At 54.7% G+C, this 16,321-nt stretch overlaps 1 protein-coding gene across 3 annotated transcripts; it reads right to left on the bottom strand.

The window, feature by feature from the left end:
• Positions 1-491: 491 nt before the first annotated feature.
• PCIF1 (phosphorylated CTD interacting factor 1) lies at positions 492-12,776 on the bottom strand. 3 transcript variants are annotated; one of them, XM_046678363.1, is made up of 17 exons: positions 12,130-12,609; positions 9,647-9,931; positions 8,236-8,378; positions 8,022-8,146; positions 6,777-6,914; positions 6,457-6,587; positions 6,168-6,322; positions 5,339-5,486; positions 5,161-5,244; positions 4,812-4,911; positions 3,579-3,741; positions 2,665-2,837; positions 2,443-2,529; positions 2,175-2,359; positions 1,389-1,482; positions 1,107-1,282; positions 492-1,020 (listed from the first exon to the last, which is right to left on the bottom strand). In XM_046678363.1, exons 3-17 carry the CDS (start codon positions 8,357-8,359, stop codon positions 789-791), a joined length of 2,115 nt encoding a protein of 704 aa, XP_046534319.1. In that variant the 5' UTR covers positions 8,360-8,378; positions 9,647-9,931; positions 12,130-12,609; the 3' UTR covers positions 492-788. The 3 variants fall into 3 exon arrangements, with proteins under 3 accessions (XP_046534319.1, XP_046534320.1, XP_046534321.1); XM_046678364.1 differs by having other exon boundaries at positions 9,760-9,931; positions 12,130-12,603; XM_046678365.1 differs by lacking the exon at positions 6,777-6,914 and having other exon boundaries at positions 12,130-12,776.
• Positions 12,777-16,321: the final 3,545 nt, after the last annotated feature.

The following is a 16,321-nucleotide window of genomic DNA, read 5'->3' as shown; positions in this document are numbered from 1 at the left end:
ACTGAGCACCTTCAGACCCTGCTTCCTCCCCTGGGCCCCAGGGGAGCATCTGCTCCATGCCTAGAGGTCCTCAGAGGGCAGTGCAGCCAGGTGCTCATCTACATGAAGGCCATAGCTGATGCATGTGGTGTCTCTGAACTGCTCTTTCACCTGACTAAAACACACCTGGCTGCCTGCTCACTGTGATGGTTCCAGGGCCAGCAGGCATCTAGCTTTCTACCTGGGCCCAGCTAGCAGCCCTCTGCTCCCCAGAGGTATCAGCACAGACCTGGCTGTGGGAGTCTGGGGCTTGCAGATGCATGACGCAGGGCTCTGGACTCCAGACCTGCTGGGCACAGGCCCCCAGGGACCCAGATGTGGGGACAGCAGGGTGAGAAGGTAAGACACTGGAGCCCTGGGTTCATTAGATGGTGAGCCTGGCTGTAGAAGGGGAGGGCCCCTGAAAGAGCTCCAAGTTCTTCAGCCTTCTCTGCCCTCAAGATCCTCACACATTCTCGGGGGGGTTTCTGTATTTCCTTTTACAAATGAAACGAGGCAACAGGATGGAGGGAAGGAAGGGAAGGCATGGGGCCTATTTACAGGGGACTTGGAGAGAATCTGACGTGGGAAGGTGGGGGATTGGGCAGGGAGGGGGAGCCCTGGCAGAGCCATCATCTTCCTATGTCATTGGCAGCCTGAGTCCTGCTGCCACCCCAGGGGGAGGATCCTGGGGTCTGCTCAGCCCCAAAAGGCCTGAGTCCCAGCAGTCCATACCAGCACCCTGGGGCTCCTCCTCCCCGCAGAATGTGTTAAGTGGGGTGAGGCTCGCGGCTAGGGCCCTGCTCGCGGCCTGAGTCCCAGTCCTTGGCCTCTGAGGAGGAGGATGAGGAAGAACTGGAGCCATGGCCGCGGCCTGACTGCCGGTAGGCGGTGCTTAGCTCCTGCAGCCGCTCAGGCGTCGGCCCCCACTTGGCAAAGCCAGGGTCGTTCTGTAGGAAGATCACTGCCGTGTTGTGGACAGCCTTGTAGTGCATTTCCTCCCTGCGGGCAAATGCAGCGGCTCAGGGTGGGGCTTGGCCTGGCCCCATCAGCCCAGCCCTCCTACCCCCACCTCCCCAGGCACCCACTTCTTGCAGACGTGCTGGGAGCCACTGCGGTACTCATGCTCGAAGGCAGGCAGGACCAGCTGGTGGCGTTTGAAGCGGCTCTGCTCCATGCGGGTGAGCGCCGGTGTCGGGGGTTCCCGCCACTCGGGGATGAACACGATGAAGGACAGGGGCTCTGGTGAGCTCTCGAGCAGTTTCTGTGGGAGGGGTAGAGAGTGGACATCAGGAGCTGCCCTCTAGGTGGCTGGCAATCTTGCTTGCCACCCCTGCACCCCAGCACCCCAGCAGCAGCAGCACACCCACCTCGAAATGAGAGACCATGGCATCCATGAGCTCCTCGCAGAATGGAGGGTTGGCTTCAAAGGAACCACTCAGCGGGGAGAAGTCCAGGCAGGGCCTGGGGACAGAGGTGAGCATTCAAAGTCCCATCAGGACCCAGTCCTTCAACCAAAAACAGGTGCCACCCCCACCCCAGGCAGCCACATTGAAGAGATGGCCCCGGTCACCATTTACCCTTAATTTGTCTTGGGACAAGGTGTAGCCATCTCCATTGAATGGATGAGCACAGAGAGGCTCAGGCTTGGTGGCCCGAGTCCACCAAGCTGGTCAGTGGAGGAGCTGGAGCTCAAATGGAGTTCTGACCCACTACCACCTCGGCATAAGCCACCCTAGGACCTCCCCAGCTGCTGAGCCTTCCCTCCTGCTGGCTTCGCCACGTCTTCCTATTGGAGACAGCATCATCATCTCCTCTCATCCGTGCTCATCTCCCCCACCACCCCCATTTAGTCTGTAAGGTCTCAGGTCTGTATTACACTTCTCATTCCTCTCAGTGCCTGGAACCTACTCCAGGTTCCTACTCCAGTAGGTGGAGTAGGGTTCCTACTCCAAACCTGGGCTAATTCACTGAGAACCCCCAGGCTCCCAGAGGTTCAGTGCCACATCCAAGGTCTCACAGCTGGTGAGGGGTGAAGGCAAGGACTACACTTAAGACTGCCCGACTCCAAAGCTCTAAAGCATTAGGAAGCAGCTGCCCAAGGCGGGACCTGTGCTCTGGAGGCAAGAGTGGGCCCAGCAGCCCCGGGCTCTCACCCGCGGGAGCCAAAGTAGCCATCTGTGTCGGGGAAGGCAGAGCAGTACTGGCGGAAGTAGCAGTTGAGGGGCGAGGCGAAGCACTCAAAGCTGACGCCAAAGAGACGGTGGAGGGCCTCGAAGATGTGCACGGGCAGCGATCCCTGCAGGCCTGTTCCCTCGTAGAGGCCCACACCGAACATCATCTGCAGAGTGGCCACAGTCAGCATCAGGAGCTCGGCCTCCCCACTGCCTCCAGAGGAGCTCCCCCACCATTCCAGGCCTGTACCTGGTACCGTCGGAGAAGACACCAGACTCGGGGCAGGAACCGCTCAAAGGCAGAGTCATCGATACAGCTGTAGCGGTAAAGGAGCCACTGTGGGACAGAAAGCAGTGGGCTTCAGCAGTAGTCCCGCACTCCCTCATCACTGGCCACCTCTGGGGCAAGACAGAGCCGGCCCTCACTCCTCCCACCTGTGGGGACCTGTCTCCCCCTCCCCCCAGCTCTTACCAGCTTGCTGAAGTAGTTGCGGCTGACCTTGACCATCTCTCCCTTATACCGGATGCAGACCACATTATTCTCCATATGCATCTCCACATTGGGCATGGGGGGTGCAGACACGGCCAGCCGTACTGGGTAGCAGTACACCAGGCGGGGCTCCACCTCTGGGGCCTCCCCCTCCTCTGCGGGCAGGGAGAACAGTGAGGGTCCGCCCTGCCCCCCTGCTCTGCCAGTTCGCACCCTGCACAGCGTCAGCGCCTACTGCCTGCCAGGTGCTTCACATGCGCATCCCAGTAACCAAGGGAGGTAAGTCTCCTGCCATGGAGGAGTAAACTGCAGCCCAGACGGTTCAGTAACAAAGGAAGCAGCCTGGCAACTGGCGGGGCAAGAACTGGGGGCCTGTGTCGACGTGTTCTGTACTGCCAGGCCCCCAGTCTGCCATGCCTCAGCGCCTGTAGGTAAACAGACTCGGGTCTGCGGGTGTTGCTGCCATTCAGAAGTATGAGAACTGCATCGCTTTCATCATCATAGTTACACTATCTTATGTAGAGATTTTCTTGGGCCAAACACTTGGAATTACCAGTGAATCCTCATGGGATCCTACAGCCAGGTGTCAGTTTGGGGAAAGAGGCTTGCAGAGAATGGATGTAAACACAGATCCACCTGACTGCTTAGCCCCTGGCCTGTCTTTCTCTCCCACCTTCTGGCTCTCTCGTTCTCATCACTTCTCCCTGTTTCCCAGAGGAATGCTGAGACCCCCAAGCCAAAGGACATAGCGGGTCCTGCCCCAGACACTGCTGGGGGAAAAGGGCTTCCCCAAACCAGACTGTGGCTTTGAGCTTAGCCACACTTGTCCCTTCAATCAGGGCCTGGGAGACAGAGTTGATGGTATCATAGCTGACTCCCTGCCACCTGGCCCTTACCTGGGATGTTGTTCTCCTTGAGGATGGCAAGGTGCTTCTCTCGGATCCGTTTGACGTACTCCAGGGAGATGTGGTAGATCTTACTGCAAATGCCTTCCACAGAGTCCTTGGCCGCAGCCGAGACGTGGGGGCCACACTGCCTCCGCAGATGCTCCAGGCGATCCTGGAGGAGACACTCCTGATCAGGGCTCCAGTGGGCTGCCAGGGGAGGGCTGTTGGGTTCCAGCAGTCCTCATTTTGAAACTGGCTCTGCTACTTACTAACTGTGTCACTTGGACAAATCCCTTGGCATCCTGAATCTTATTCCTAAGCTGTTAAGAGAACATGAAATACTTACCTAACAAGGCAGTTTGATTATTAAATGTGATTCCCATTAAGGGCTTACCAAGCCCCTGGCATACAGTAAGTGTCCCATAAATGCCAGCACTTATTGTTGGGGTTACACTGTGCCAGATCCCATGATACGTGCTGAGGACACAGACAAATAAGGCACAGTCCTCGCTTATAAAACATTTGCAGTCTATCAGGGAGAGACAATTATAAAGTGGGGTCCTTGGTCATTGCAGATTTGAAATCTGAGCTTTCAGCGACTTGCAAGGATAAGTAGGCATTTGTAATTTAGCTGAATCACATGTGTGAAAGCGATGAGTGAAAATGAGTCACTCTGGCTAGTGAGTACACCTACCTTTGTCACTCTACGTGTCAAGTACACAGTTACTATCGTGAAGTGCGAAACCTTGTCTCTTGTGAAAAATGGTCCTGAAAAGAAAGCCCATTGCTAGTGCTGGTGGAGAGTTAAAGGAAGTGATGGGTTTGGGCCAGAGAAGAGAACTGTTTTGGACACATTAGGGAATTGAACCTGGCAGTAGTTCTTCACTGTGATACGAGCACACACACCCAAGAAAAGGCAGTTTGTCGATCTGTTTCCAAAAATCTACTCAAGGGAGATGTTGAACATTCATTAAGTTGAAAAGGTAGCTACTTAATGGTGTGTGGCCAAGCACAGGATTCCATTAAGAACTTAATGGAAATGTTCCTTGGGAGAAAGCCAGGAGCCTAGACAAACATCTCCATATACGTGAGTATGGGGACTGTGAGTGTCAATGGTCTGCTGTACTGCACAAGAACAGGCTGCTGTGGGGCCCTGCCCAGCCTTTGCAGGCAGTGGGCTTCAGGGAGGAAGTGGCCAAGAGCTTTTCCACTGGCCTTCAGGAAGTGACCAGGGCCACTCACCATGTAGTCCTCCTTGGAGGCTGAGTGGTCCTTGCGCAGCCAGCTGAAGGTGTCCTCCACATTCCACTTAACCACCTTCCTGCTGTCGGGGGATGCACTCCTGCCAGTTGAGGTGCAGAAAGGGTCGCTGTTTAAGTGTCTGCTCTACCCTCCTCCCACCCAACTTCCACTGGCATTTGGGCGCCAACCCCTAGGTTTACATCGCAGCTCTTGTTCTGCCTTGGGGAGCCAGCCCCCTTTCTGCCACCAATAGCAATGAGAGAGGCCTGGGGAGCAGGCCAGATGGCCTGTGACCTGCCCCACTCTGATCACAGACCCATCTTGCTGGGGGCAGGAGAGGGTGCCAAACCTGGACTCGATGAGCCGCCTGGCAGCCTCTGCGTATTTAAAAAGCAGGCGCTTGGCTTCCTCCCGGAACTTGATTCGGGACAACCTGAGTCAGAGAGCGGGCAGAGTTAGAGCCCTTCTACACAAGACTGGACACACAAACCAAATGGCCCTAGGCCGACCCAGCTGCGGGGCTGCACCTGATGGGAATGTCATTCATGATTTCACGAAACATGGAAGGCGACACCACTGGTTCACAGTTGCTCGGCAACAGGGGGTCTGAGCCTTTGTCCACGACCTTGCGCTCCAGCATCCAGCGGTTGAAAGATTCCCGAGGGGGTTCAATGCCTGCAGGACAGGAGAGCTGATGAAGGTCTGGATTCAGTCAGTGGGCTCCACATGGGCCTGGCACGTGAGGCATTGCGTGGGCACGGGAGGTGCACAGTCCCGTCCACAAGACAGCCCATTCTGAGAAGCGCTGGTTTATAAAGGGTGTTACTAAGTGTTACAAAGGGTACAAAAGGGGGAGGGAGAGATTCTATATTTCAGCAAAGTTAAGCACGTTTATTTACTAATTAAATTAATAAAAGCTGCGGTTTGTTGAGCACTTTCCATCCCACTTACTCCTTGTAGTAATTCTGTGAGGTACAGGTACTCTCGTTTTTATGCCCTTTTAGGATACATAAAAAAGCTTTGAACAGTGCTTGGCAAATAGGAAGCACTCTGGAAGTGTTACTGATTGTTTTTGTTGTTCTCTTGTTACCGATCCCAGCCACCATTTATGTAAGCACTGTTATCGTCCCTCTCTTAAAGATGAGGAAACTTAAGTGCAGAGAGGTTAAGCCATGAGCCCAAGGTCACAGAGCCAGCAGCTGGTGGAGCTGGGACTCCAACAGGCCTGTCCCCTCCACAGCCCATACTCTCAACCACTGGGCTCCACTGTGCCATTCCCAAAGCCCACCTGGCCACCCCTGGCTCTTGCTAAAGGTGGATGGAAATAAAGGAGGCCAAGGTCCGAGAGGCAGTTACCCTCTCGCTGCTGGCACAGCTCCCGGTAGTGCTGCCGAAGCTTCAGGATGAGCTGGGAGCGGAGCAGTTCCACCTCGGGATGTGGGGGCAGCACCTCTGAAGGCCCCCGGTGCTTGATGACAGCATTGGTCTGGATGTCCAGATCCCAGTACACCCTTGGGGCACAGACGGAGCAATGAGGAAAGTAAAGAAAAAGGAAGGAGGGGTGCCCTGCCTGCCACCACATCCCACAATCCTGGGCAGGCTGGCCATCAACAATGGGCCCCCCAGCCAATCAACAGGGACTCACTCTGTGGGTCGGAGGAGAGCTGCCTGCTGTTTATCTTCAGGGGACGTCCCCCAAATCTTCAGTGTTGGGGTTCCTGGCACACTGGGGGAGCTAGGCACCGATGGGCCCGTGGGTGTCACAGGGATTTCAATCTGGAGCAAAAGAGTCAAAGGCATCAGGTCTGGAGAGTTGGTGTATGGCTCCAACACTGGTGCACCTGGTGATCGGCACCCCGGGCCCCCCTCCTGACCAACCTGCTGATGCCCAGCCCTGGCAGGGAACCTGCTGGCTGCCTGCCTAGACTGGCTCTTACCAGCCAGTTCCTGAGAACCCACACTCACCTTGGGCTTCTTCACACCATTGCCGCTTGGCTGCTCTTCCGAGAGCTGCCGCTTTCGGGGCTTGTTCTCAGCTGGGGGGGTTTCCACCAAACTTGAGTCTTGGGGCAGTGGGGTCGCATTCAGCCCCAAAGGGTCCGACTGGTGGAGGGAGACCAGCAGAGTTGCAACCAGGGCGAGTGGCTTAGGAGTCCCGGTACTGCAGAATTCTGATGCCCTCCCACCCCCTGCTCCTACTCCTTGGAGAAGAGCAGAGGGAGCTTGGATGCAGACAGAACCCTGGGCTCCACTCCTGCCGCCTGCTACTTGCAACCACGGGACTTTGGGGGAGTTACTTCCCTTCCTAACTCCCTCACCTTTAAAACAGCCGTGCTAGGCCTTACCTCACCATTGAGATTACTAAATGAGTCAATGAACATGACCAGCTTAACATGACATCTGGCATGAGATCAGCGCTCAATGCATGTTAACATCTTTTCCTTAAGTACCAAAAAGTCAGGAAAAAAGGAAAAACTCAAGAAATGCTTGTTTTCTAAAGAGCAAGACCCTGTGAAGGGAACTCCTTTGGTGACACAGAGTATGAGTGTGATGGTGGACAGTGTGGCCTGGTATCACATCAGTGTGAGTCCCGCTCTGCCTCTTATGGTTTGAGGTCTTAGGCCAGTCATTTCCCCTGAGCTTCAGCATCTTCGTCTGCAAAACGGGGACTGCGCTCAGAAAGTCTGCTCCAACTGACGGATCCAAAAGCCCAGTTCCCGCCAGCCACCGGTGCCTGTACCTCCCCTATCGCGACGACATTCCAGTCCCTCGAATGCACTTCTTCCCCTTTCTGGCTAACCTTCTCACCTTAAATGCTAACTCACAGAGCAGCTGTCCTCGTGCCCCCCCACCTCCCCGAGCCAGGCCAGGATCCCTGCTGCACTCTAACCCCACTGGCCCCTCCAGTAGTGTGCCCCCGAGAGGGCAAGCGCAGGACCAGGTCTATCTTGCTCACAACAGCATCCCAGATACAGTGGCCAACACATAGTACAAGTCCAATGGCACACACTGTTAGAGTCGTCTGTTCACATATCAGCCTCCCCTATTTGCGTGTAGGTTCCATGAGGGCAGGGATTTTGTCTGTCGTGCTTGTCATTGTACCCCAGGTCCTGACACAAGGCTAGGCACCTAACAGCTGCTCAAGGTACATTTGGGGAAGGCCCAGGTGCCAGAAGCTGCTCCGAGCCCCCGCCACAGGCCGGCACTCACAATCACGTCATGCTGGCCCAGCACGGGCATCTCCCACAGGGACTGGTTGGTGAAGCGGTTGAAGTAGTAGGGGCGGTTCTCCCTCCTGCTCCAGCACTTCTCCCAGCCCGCATGCACCAGCTCCTCTGCAAACAAGCATGGAACCCCGCCAGGTCAGGGCTGCTCCTGGGGCACCCTTCCTACCCCACCCCCCACCACTGCCCCTCGCCAGTACCTGGGAGGTCCTGCACCAGGCGGATGGGCTTTGGAGAACAGGGCTGGCTCTGATTAGAGGTGCTGGGGGAGTGACTCAGCAGAGACGCTTCCTCCCGGGGGCTGCCGTGATTCTCATTGGCCATCTCAGCACCCGCACCGGACCTGCCACACAGAGGACCGAAGGGAGTCAGGGCCAGCAGGGCATGGAGGTCAGCTCCACCCCCCACCACCAACTGCAAACTACTCAGGGCCCCAGTGACCACGTGCAGACGTGGAGAAATCCATCCAGTGCATCCTGAAGGGCCAGCATGCCACCATCGGAGCCCTGGGATCTAAGCTGCAGTCCCCTCAACTGTAAAATGGGTGCACTCCTGTCGCTCCTTCTGCCTGAAATACTCTTTCCCCAATTCTCTGCCTGGCTTGCCACTAGGTTCCTACCTCCAGAAAGCTGCCTTTGACTCTCCTTTCCAAGTTAGATGGTCAGAGCCCCTCCTCAGGCCATGAACACCTCATCGTAGCACTCAGATAGTCTGCACTACCTACCAACAGGGTTTGTCTCCCCGTTAGACTAGAATCCCCAGGACTAGGAAGTGTGTCCGGTTCAGCTCTCTCCAGTGCTCGGTATGGTACCTGGACCCAACGGGTGCTCATTCATTCTGCAAATGTTTACAAAGCACCAAGAGGGGCAAACAACAGACCAGGGTCTGCCCTTGAGAAGCTATTCCCACAAGAAGGAATATTAACTCCTCCTCTTTCCTGTTCTTATCCATGAAAATCCAACTGGAACAAAGCAGAGCCCAGGAAGAGACACGGCATCTAATCGGGTGCCTCAATCTCCACTACAGGGCAGGAACCAATCTGCTGCTATAAGAACCAGTGGGACTGAGAAGCAGCATCTAACTCAGTCCATCATAACCCCCAGGTGAAAATGGACTTTAAATACCAGGAAGGAGGTCAGCTCCTTCACACCTCTATTCCCTATCCCCCCGCCCAGAGCACACCCAACACAAGCCTCAGTTGCCAAAGTGGTTCCCAGCCTGGCTGTCAGACTCCTGGAGGGCCAACTGAGTGTGGACTGGTGATCCTAGAGTTGTTTTCAATATGTCACAACACCCAAAAGAAACCAAACATTTACTCACAAAAAGACCACAAAGGCACGTTTAAACATGAGTTATCTTTGCTTGCTGAAATTTTATCAACTCACTGTGGTCACATTGATTATCTCATGCTGATCAGAAGCTCTGATTGGCTGTTGACATCATAGGAATCACTGGGACACTGATTTTATTGTACACTCAGAGACGTCTTTGTTAACTTGGAAAGGGAACGGTTACTTCATCGGTACAGTGTGGCAGATAAAAATGCAGGAAGCGAGAGGACACACACAACAAAAGGGGTCCGTGATAACAGAACCGCTTGAAACCACTGACCCAGGGGAGAAAGAGCTGTCGGTGCTTTGGTTCTCTGGGGAGAAGGGACTCCTGGTTCCTTGGGGGCTGAGCTCATAGGTCTCAAGGCTGAACGAGGTCCCTCTTTTTCTCACCCTCTGGGGTCTGCAATGCTAGCATGAGAGGGTTTTCTTCTCCGGCCAGATGGACCCCAAGTCACAGGGTCCCACAGAGGCAGGGGGACGCCTGCCGGAAGGCTCAGCGCAGGTGGGTGGGCTGGTCAGCAGTGGAGTGGACGGAACCCCAGGGGAATCCTTGCATCAGTAACTGCAGAGCAAACAGAAAAGAGAGTCAGAGGCCTGTGAAATGCTGCAGAGCAGGACAACAGCATGACGGGCAATGACACAGAGCAAGCTGGAAGGCCCCAGGGCAGGGCAGGACACACTGTGAGATCTGGGGATTCAGGGGATGAAAATGGTACTTCTCGAGCTTTCTAAACAGCAAGTTCACCTTCAAGGACTTGCAGCCTGCACAGCGACACAGGGCCCAGTGCTGAAGGGGGCCCTGAGCCTGGTTTAATGCTCTGCTGTCACTGTCCTGGAATTTTTAATATTTTAACAAGGGGCTCAACATTTTCATTTTGCACTGGACCCTGCAAATTGTGTGGCTGGTCCTGCCAACCAGAGTACCCCTACAGTAAGAGAAAAGGGAACAACTATACATATACATATCACAGACGGGGGGGCGGTGCAGTCCAGAGCTACCCAAAGTTAAGTGAGAAACTCTTCTTTGAATGGGCTCTTTAAAAAAAAAAATACATGTAAAATACCTTACATAACATAATGTGTTCATCTTTATTGAAAAATATTTTCCCAGCAAGCCCTGGATGGCGTGGCAGTTAAAGTTCGGCATGCTCCCCTCCAGTGGCCGGGGTTGGAAACACACCACTCATCTGTCAGTAGCCATGTTGTGGCAGCGGCTCATATAGAAGAACTTACAACTACACACAACTATGTACTGGCACCAGGGGGCAGGGGGAGAAGGAAAAAAAGGAGGAAGATTGGCAACAGATGTTAGCATAGGGTGAATCTTCCCCTGCAGAAAAAAAGAAGAAAGAGAAAAACATTTTCCCTAAGAAATACTGTGTGATACTGATGCACCAGGCAGATAACTATGCAGGAAGCACACACAGCTTACTGAGGCCAAATGGGGACGCTGCCGTGTTTCCCAAACCAGCTGTGCATCAGAACCATTGGGGGGGTTTGCAAAAAAGAAATTCAGACTCATGCCCTCAGTCCACATCACAGGAGTCAGAAACGGGGAGGAGAGATACACAAGAATTGGGTTTCGGTGTTTTTTTTTTTTTGAGGCAGATTAGCCCTGAGCTAACATCTGCTGCCAATCCTTTTTTTTTTGCTGAGGAAGACTGGCCCTGAGTGCACATCCATGCCCATCTTCCTCTACTTTATATGTGGGACGCCTACCACAGCACGGGAACCAGGATCTGAACCCTCAAAGCCCGGGCCACTGAAGCAGAACATGTGAATTTAAATACTGTGCCACCAGATCAGCCCCAAGAATTGGTATTTCTTAAACGTATCCCAAGAATGGGATGACTAATTATTTCACTTCACGCTGTTTCAAATCTTCACCAATTTTTTACGATTAAAACAATTTTTTTTAATTCCCCAAGTGATTTGGATGCACCAGGTCAGTGGCAGAAGTGCCGGCTCTGGGTTCGGAAAGGCCCGGGTTCCAGGCCTTTCTACGGCTTTCTGACTTACAGACGGAATCACTCTACCTCTATGGGCTCTACGTGGAGTCTAGCAGAGCGCACTCCCAGTAACACAGAACTGCTCGTATTAGGATGATGTTTTTATTTATCCTGTGGCTTGCCGGCCCCACGCATACCGCACTCTCACAGCGCCCAGCAGTTTAAGGACAACGTGTATCTGCGCAACCAGAGGAAACCACTAGAAGGCAGAGTCTTCGACTCCGGGATTGGAGGAGGACGGGGCGGGATCATCTCAGTAATACACCAATCACAATCCTCCGGCCCAGTAGGGAGGAGTCAAAGAACTAGAGAAGTGCGCAGGCGCGCGGGCGCGCGAACAAGGGCCGAGCCCTGGCGCGCGCGCGCACCTTCCCCTCCCCCAGCCCCAGCGGGGGCGGGCTGTTTGGCGCGCGCGCGCCGGCCCATCTCCCGAGCTCCGCCCCCCGCCCCGCCGCGCGCTCCCGCCCCCGGGCTGAGGCGACTCAGAGTCGGAGCCCGACACAAAGGCGGTGGCGGCGGCAGCAGCGGAGGGGCCCAAGAGGTCGCTCCGCCCGCGCTCTCCGGGCCCACCTCCCTCATCCAGGCCACCAGCCCGGCCGCCCACCCGCGGGCCTAAGATGGCGGCGGCGGCAGAGACGGGGCAAGCGGCGGCCCCGAGCGGAAAGCGCCAGAGAGGCCACCGCCGCCTGGCCTCGGATCCCCGGAGCCTGGCGCGGCTCGCAGCGGGACCATGGCTTCCTGGGGCGCTTACCTGCCCGGAGCGGACTCGAGGGGACGCAGCTACACGTTCTGCTCGACCGCCCGTTTTGCCGCCTCCGCCTCGCCCTCCCCAGCGCCGCTGCCGCCATCTTGTGTCCCGGGCCGGGACTCCGCGCTGCGCATGCGCTGGTACCGCCTCTGAGGGACCTCGCCGCTGCCGCGCCGCCATCTTGAGTGTGGCAGGACCTGCCAGCTCCCCAGATCCTGCTTGCTTTTGGCCCCCCTCCCCTTCCTCCCGTCCTTTCCTGTTGTTCCATGCGGGTCTAAGAAGGGGGAGGCAGCTTTGCGGGTCCTGGGGTGTGGATCGAGGAAGGAACGAACTCACAAGCACGCCCCCTGCCTCAGTTTACCCCGCGAGCACAGCCGCTGGGGCTGGAGGACCTGGGTGGGCGGTGCGCCGGCGGGGTCGCACTGAGTGTGCGCACCAGGGGGCGCGGGGCGGGCTTGGAAACTGCGGGGGCTCTGCTCAGACGCCGACCCGGGGGTGGAGTCTGGGTGACGTGGGCTCTGGTCGTAGCGGGGACCTGGGTCCTAGCCCCGGCGCGGCACTGCCACTTTCCGACTGTCGCTTGCCTTCCCTGGGCCTCTCCAGAATGTTTTCCAGGCATTTCTGTATCCAGGCTGCATGCAAATCGAAGCTTCTCCTGTAATGAGGCTGCACAAATTCTAAGTGCTCTTGAGAAGAAGAAACTCAAAACGGTCGTGTGACACAGTTAATAAAGATGGCTCTTGGCAAAGTTGGGAAACTATAAACTAAATGCATCAGAGGGGCTTTCCAACACTGACATATCTGTGGCTACTAGTTGCAGTGCACAGGCTCACTGAGACCTCAAACCAGCCGCAAAAGGGAGCCCGGCGGGAGACTGGCGGTTGCTAGGCGCCCCGTGCCCGGCTCGCTGCAGGATTCTTTGCTGGGGGCCAGCAGACAGCTCACTAGCTCCACCTCCCAAGTAAACGGACCTCCCCGTGGCGTCTGGGGAGGAAGGCAAGCTTGCCACCTGCTGTTCTACTTGCGCGTCCCGCGTGGAGCCAGAGGCTGCAGGTGCCCCAGCTGGGCAGCCGCTCCGGTGTTGGTGGTTCCTGGCCCCACGCAGCTTGGTGGGCGGTGGAGGAATGTCCACAAAACTGGAGGCAGGAGGAGGAACGGTCATTAAGAACTAGGGTTCTCTTCAGTCCGACCAGGTTCAAACCCCTGCTCCTCCACCCAGATATGTGGCCTTGAAGGAGTCGGTTAACCTCTTTAAGCTTTAGTTTTCTCTGGTGGAAGATAAGTCCGCCTACCTCATAAAGGTTTGGTGAGAAGTGATGGGGGTGGTGCCTGTAAAGTACTCAGCGCAGTGCCTGACGCTTAATGAATGTTGGCTATTCTCGCCTCACAGGGGTGTGAGGATTGCTCCCCGCAGACCTGAGCCCCCCAGTAAACCAGCTGCACGTGGGCCCAGCAGCTGCCGCCCGTCCTGCCCTCGGCACACAGTTCACCCGGGAGAGTTGATAAAAGTCACAGGCCTGGTCCCCACCTCGGACCTACGTGGGAGGACTTGTTTGCCTAAGGCAGTCTTGGTTTATGTCTGTTGCCCCGGCATGATTATTAATATTGCCTCCTTTCTCAAAAGTGCCCTGGTTTGGACAATAAATTATATAGTCACTCTAGAGTTGCAGAGTGCCCAGTTTTACAAGCTCCCCAGCTAGTTCTTAGTAACATGAGAGTGTAAAACCACGTAGTGATTATCTGTTCTTGCTTTGTGTTTTCAAAGTGTTTTCTCATTTATTGTTCAGTTCTTCTAACTGACCAAGGTGCCATTCCTGTTTTACCATGTAATCTTCTGCAAGAACCTGAGAGTAGAAATTATCTCAGGTCTACACTGAGGCTGGGGGAGGGGGCAGTGGTGAGTAATTGTCCAGGTTCACACGGCCGTTCCATAATTGTCCAGGTTCCCCACGCCAAAACCCAAGCCTCTTTCCAGAAAACCACACCGCTTCCCTCTCTTGTGGAGAAGGTAATCTGGACTCGGGGGATATGACTTGTCTGAGCTCACACGGTGGTCCTGGACATTTCCACTTCGATATCTTGCCAGTTTCCCTTGCTCAGAGGGCTGAACACTGCTCTTCACCTGCCTCCCCAAACCCCTTCCTCCCAAAAGATGCCTCATCTCCTCCTTCTCCTCACTTTCCACATGTGGTTAAAACCAACCTCTTCTCTCTATCCTCATGCCCACTACCTTAGAGCAAGCCCCGTTATTTTTTAAACCTTTTTGTCATTAAGAATAGCACACATGAAGAAAAGTGCACGAAATAGAAATATAAAACTTACTTGTCACCGTGGACACCTGGGTAAACATCGCTCAGCCCAGGGGCTGTCAAGCACAAGGTAATCACTGTCCCCACTAGTTTGTGATAATCAGTTCATTGCTTTTATTGTTTTACCACCTAAGCATGCATCCCTGAACACTGCCTGTTCCTTGAACTTTACGTAAACGGAATTATGCAGTTCTGTTCTGTATTGGCCTTCTTTTGCTCCACATCGCACTTGCAAGAGTCATTCACCCCTGTGGTTGCACGCAGCCACAGTTCATTTTCACGGCTGTATTCTATCTTGCAATGTATATGGGTCTGTTCTACTGTTGGGAGATATTCGAAGCCCCTCACCCCATACCTCTTCTCTGAGTTGTCACAGTAGTCTCCAAACCGGTCTTCTGGTCCTCCAGCCTTACTTCTCTTCTAGCCCATAATCCCCCCTGCAGTCACAGGGACGTCTTTAAGTCTAATCATATTACAAATCTGATCAAGTCACCCTGGGCTTAAAACCCTTGGATGTCTCCCCACTGACTGCAGGATAAAATCCCAAACCCTTAGCTTGGCTTGCAAGACCATAATTAGAATGAGAGTTCCCATTGCAGAGCGTTTCCTACGGGCTGTGCATTCATATTATTCATTTATATACTTTTATGTACTTACGCACATTCATGTTATTCACCATCCGGACCTTCCAACCATCTCTCCTTCATCTGGCCCCAGCCATCTTGAACTATGTATAATTTCTCTAACTGTGCCAGGTTCTCTCTTGAAGCTGGGTATTTGCATATACTGTTTGCTCTCACTCTTCCTCCTCTCTTTGCTAATTCAGCCTTCAAGGCTTAGCTTAGATGTCACCTCTGCCAGGCAGCCTTCCCTGAACTCCCCTCCACCCAGGCTAGGTCAGGTCTCCTCTTGTGTATTCCCACAGCAGCCTGTGCTCAGCGTTTGTCCATTTTCCTTGCCCACTAGGCTCTGGACTGCTTAAGGGCGGGCCCAGGGCTTGTTCATCTCTGTCGTCCCCATGCCCAGCACTGTGCCTGACCCTCTAAATATTTGCTGTCCGTGGACAGAGCACACTGGGTTGAAGTCTGGGTGACTTTTTTTTTTTTTAAGATTGTCCCTGAGCTAACATCTGTTGCCAATCTTCCTTTTTTCTTCTTCTTCTTCTTCTTCTTCTTCTTCTCCCCAAAACCCCCCAGTACATAGTTGTATATTTTAGTTCCATGTCCTTCTAGTTCCTCTCCGTGGGACGCTGCCTCACCATGGCTTGATGAGCGGTGCTAGGTCTGTGCCCAGGATCCAAACCGGCGAAACCCTGGGCCGCTGAAGCGGAGGGCACGAACTTACCACTTGGCCACAAGGCTGGCCTGTGGGTGACTTTGTCAGGTATCCTAATTCTATTCCAGGCTCTGGTTTCTGTAGTGGGAACACCAAGGCAGCGCCCTTTGGGACACCAAGAAAAGCATGAGCCGCATGCTGTGGCAGAGTCCCTGCCAGCAGCCGGGAGTCCTCTGCTCCCAAGATGGAGATGAACAGGTGGAGCAAAGATCCTGGGACTTTCAGGCAGTCCATCAACTCTACTGAAGGAAGACGCCTCTCGAGACAGCAGCTCTGGGTTGGCAGACGAGATTGGATAAGCAGGGCTCCTCCAGCATACCCAGTCCTGGCTGGGAGCCTGCTGTCAGGGCCTCTGAGAACCCCAGCCTCAACTCAGGACAAAGGCCAGCCTCTATGTTAAAGCAGAAACATAAACCTAGAGGCACGCAGGCTGCCACAGACCTTAACCCCCTTGTTGTTTCCCACTACAGCAAGAAGCCGATGAGAGGGGAGCACGCATGTCAACCCCTGACGTCCTGGCGGTTGGGGAAGGGAGGCTGCAGCATGATCCT

Source organism: Equus quagga, chromosome 12, assembly GCF_021613505.1.
Source record: "Equus quagga isolate Etosha38 chromosome 12, UCLA_HA_Equagga_1.0, whole genome shotgun sequence".
Lineage (NCBI taxonomy): Eukaryota > Metazoa > Chordata > Mammalia > Perissodactyla > Equidae > Equus > Equus quagga.
Note: the sequence above shows the minus strand (reverse complement) of the source record. Positions and strands in the feature narration are given on the sequence as shown.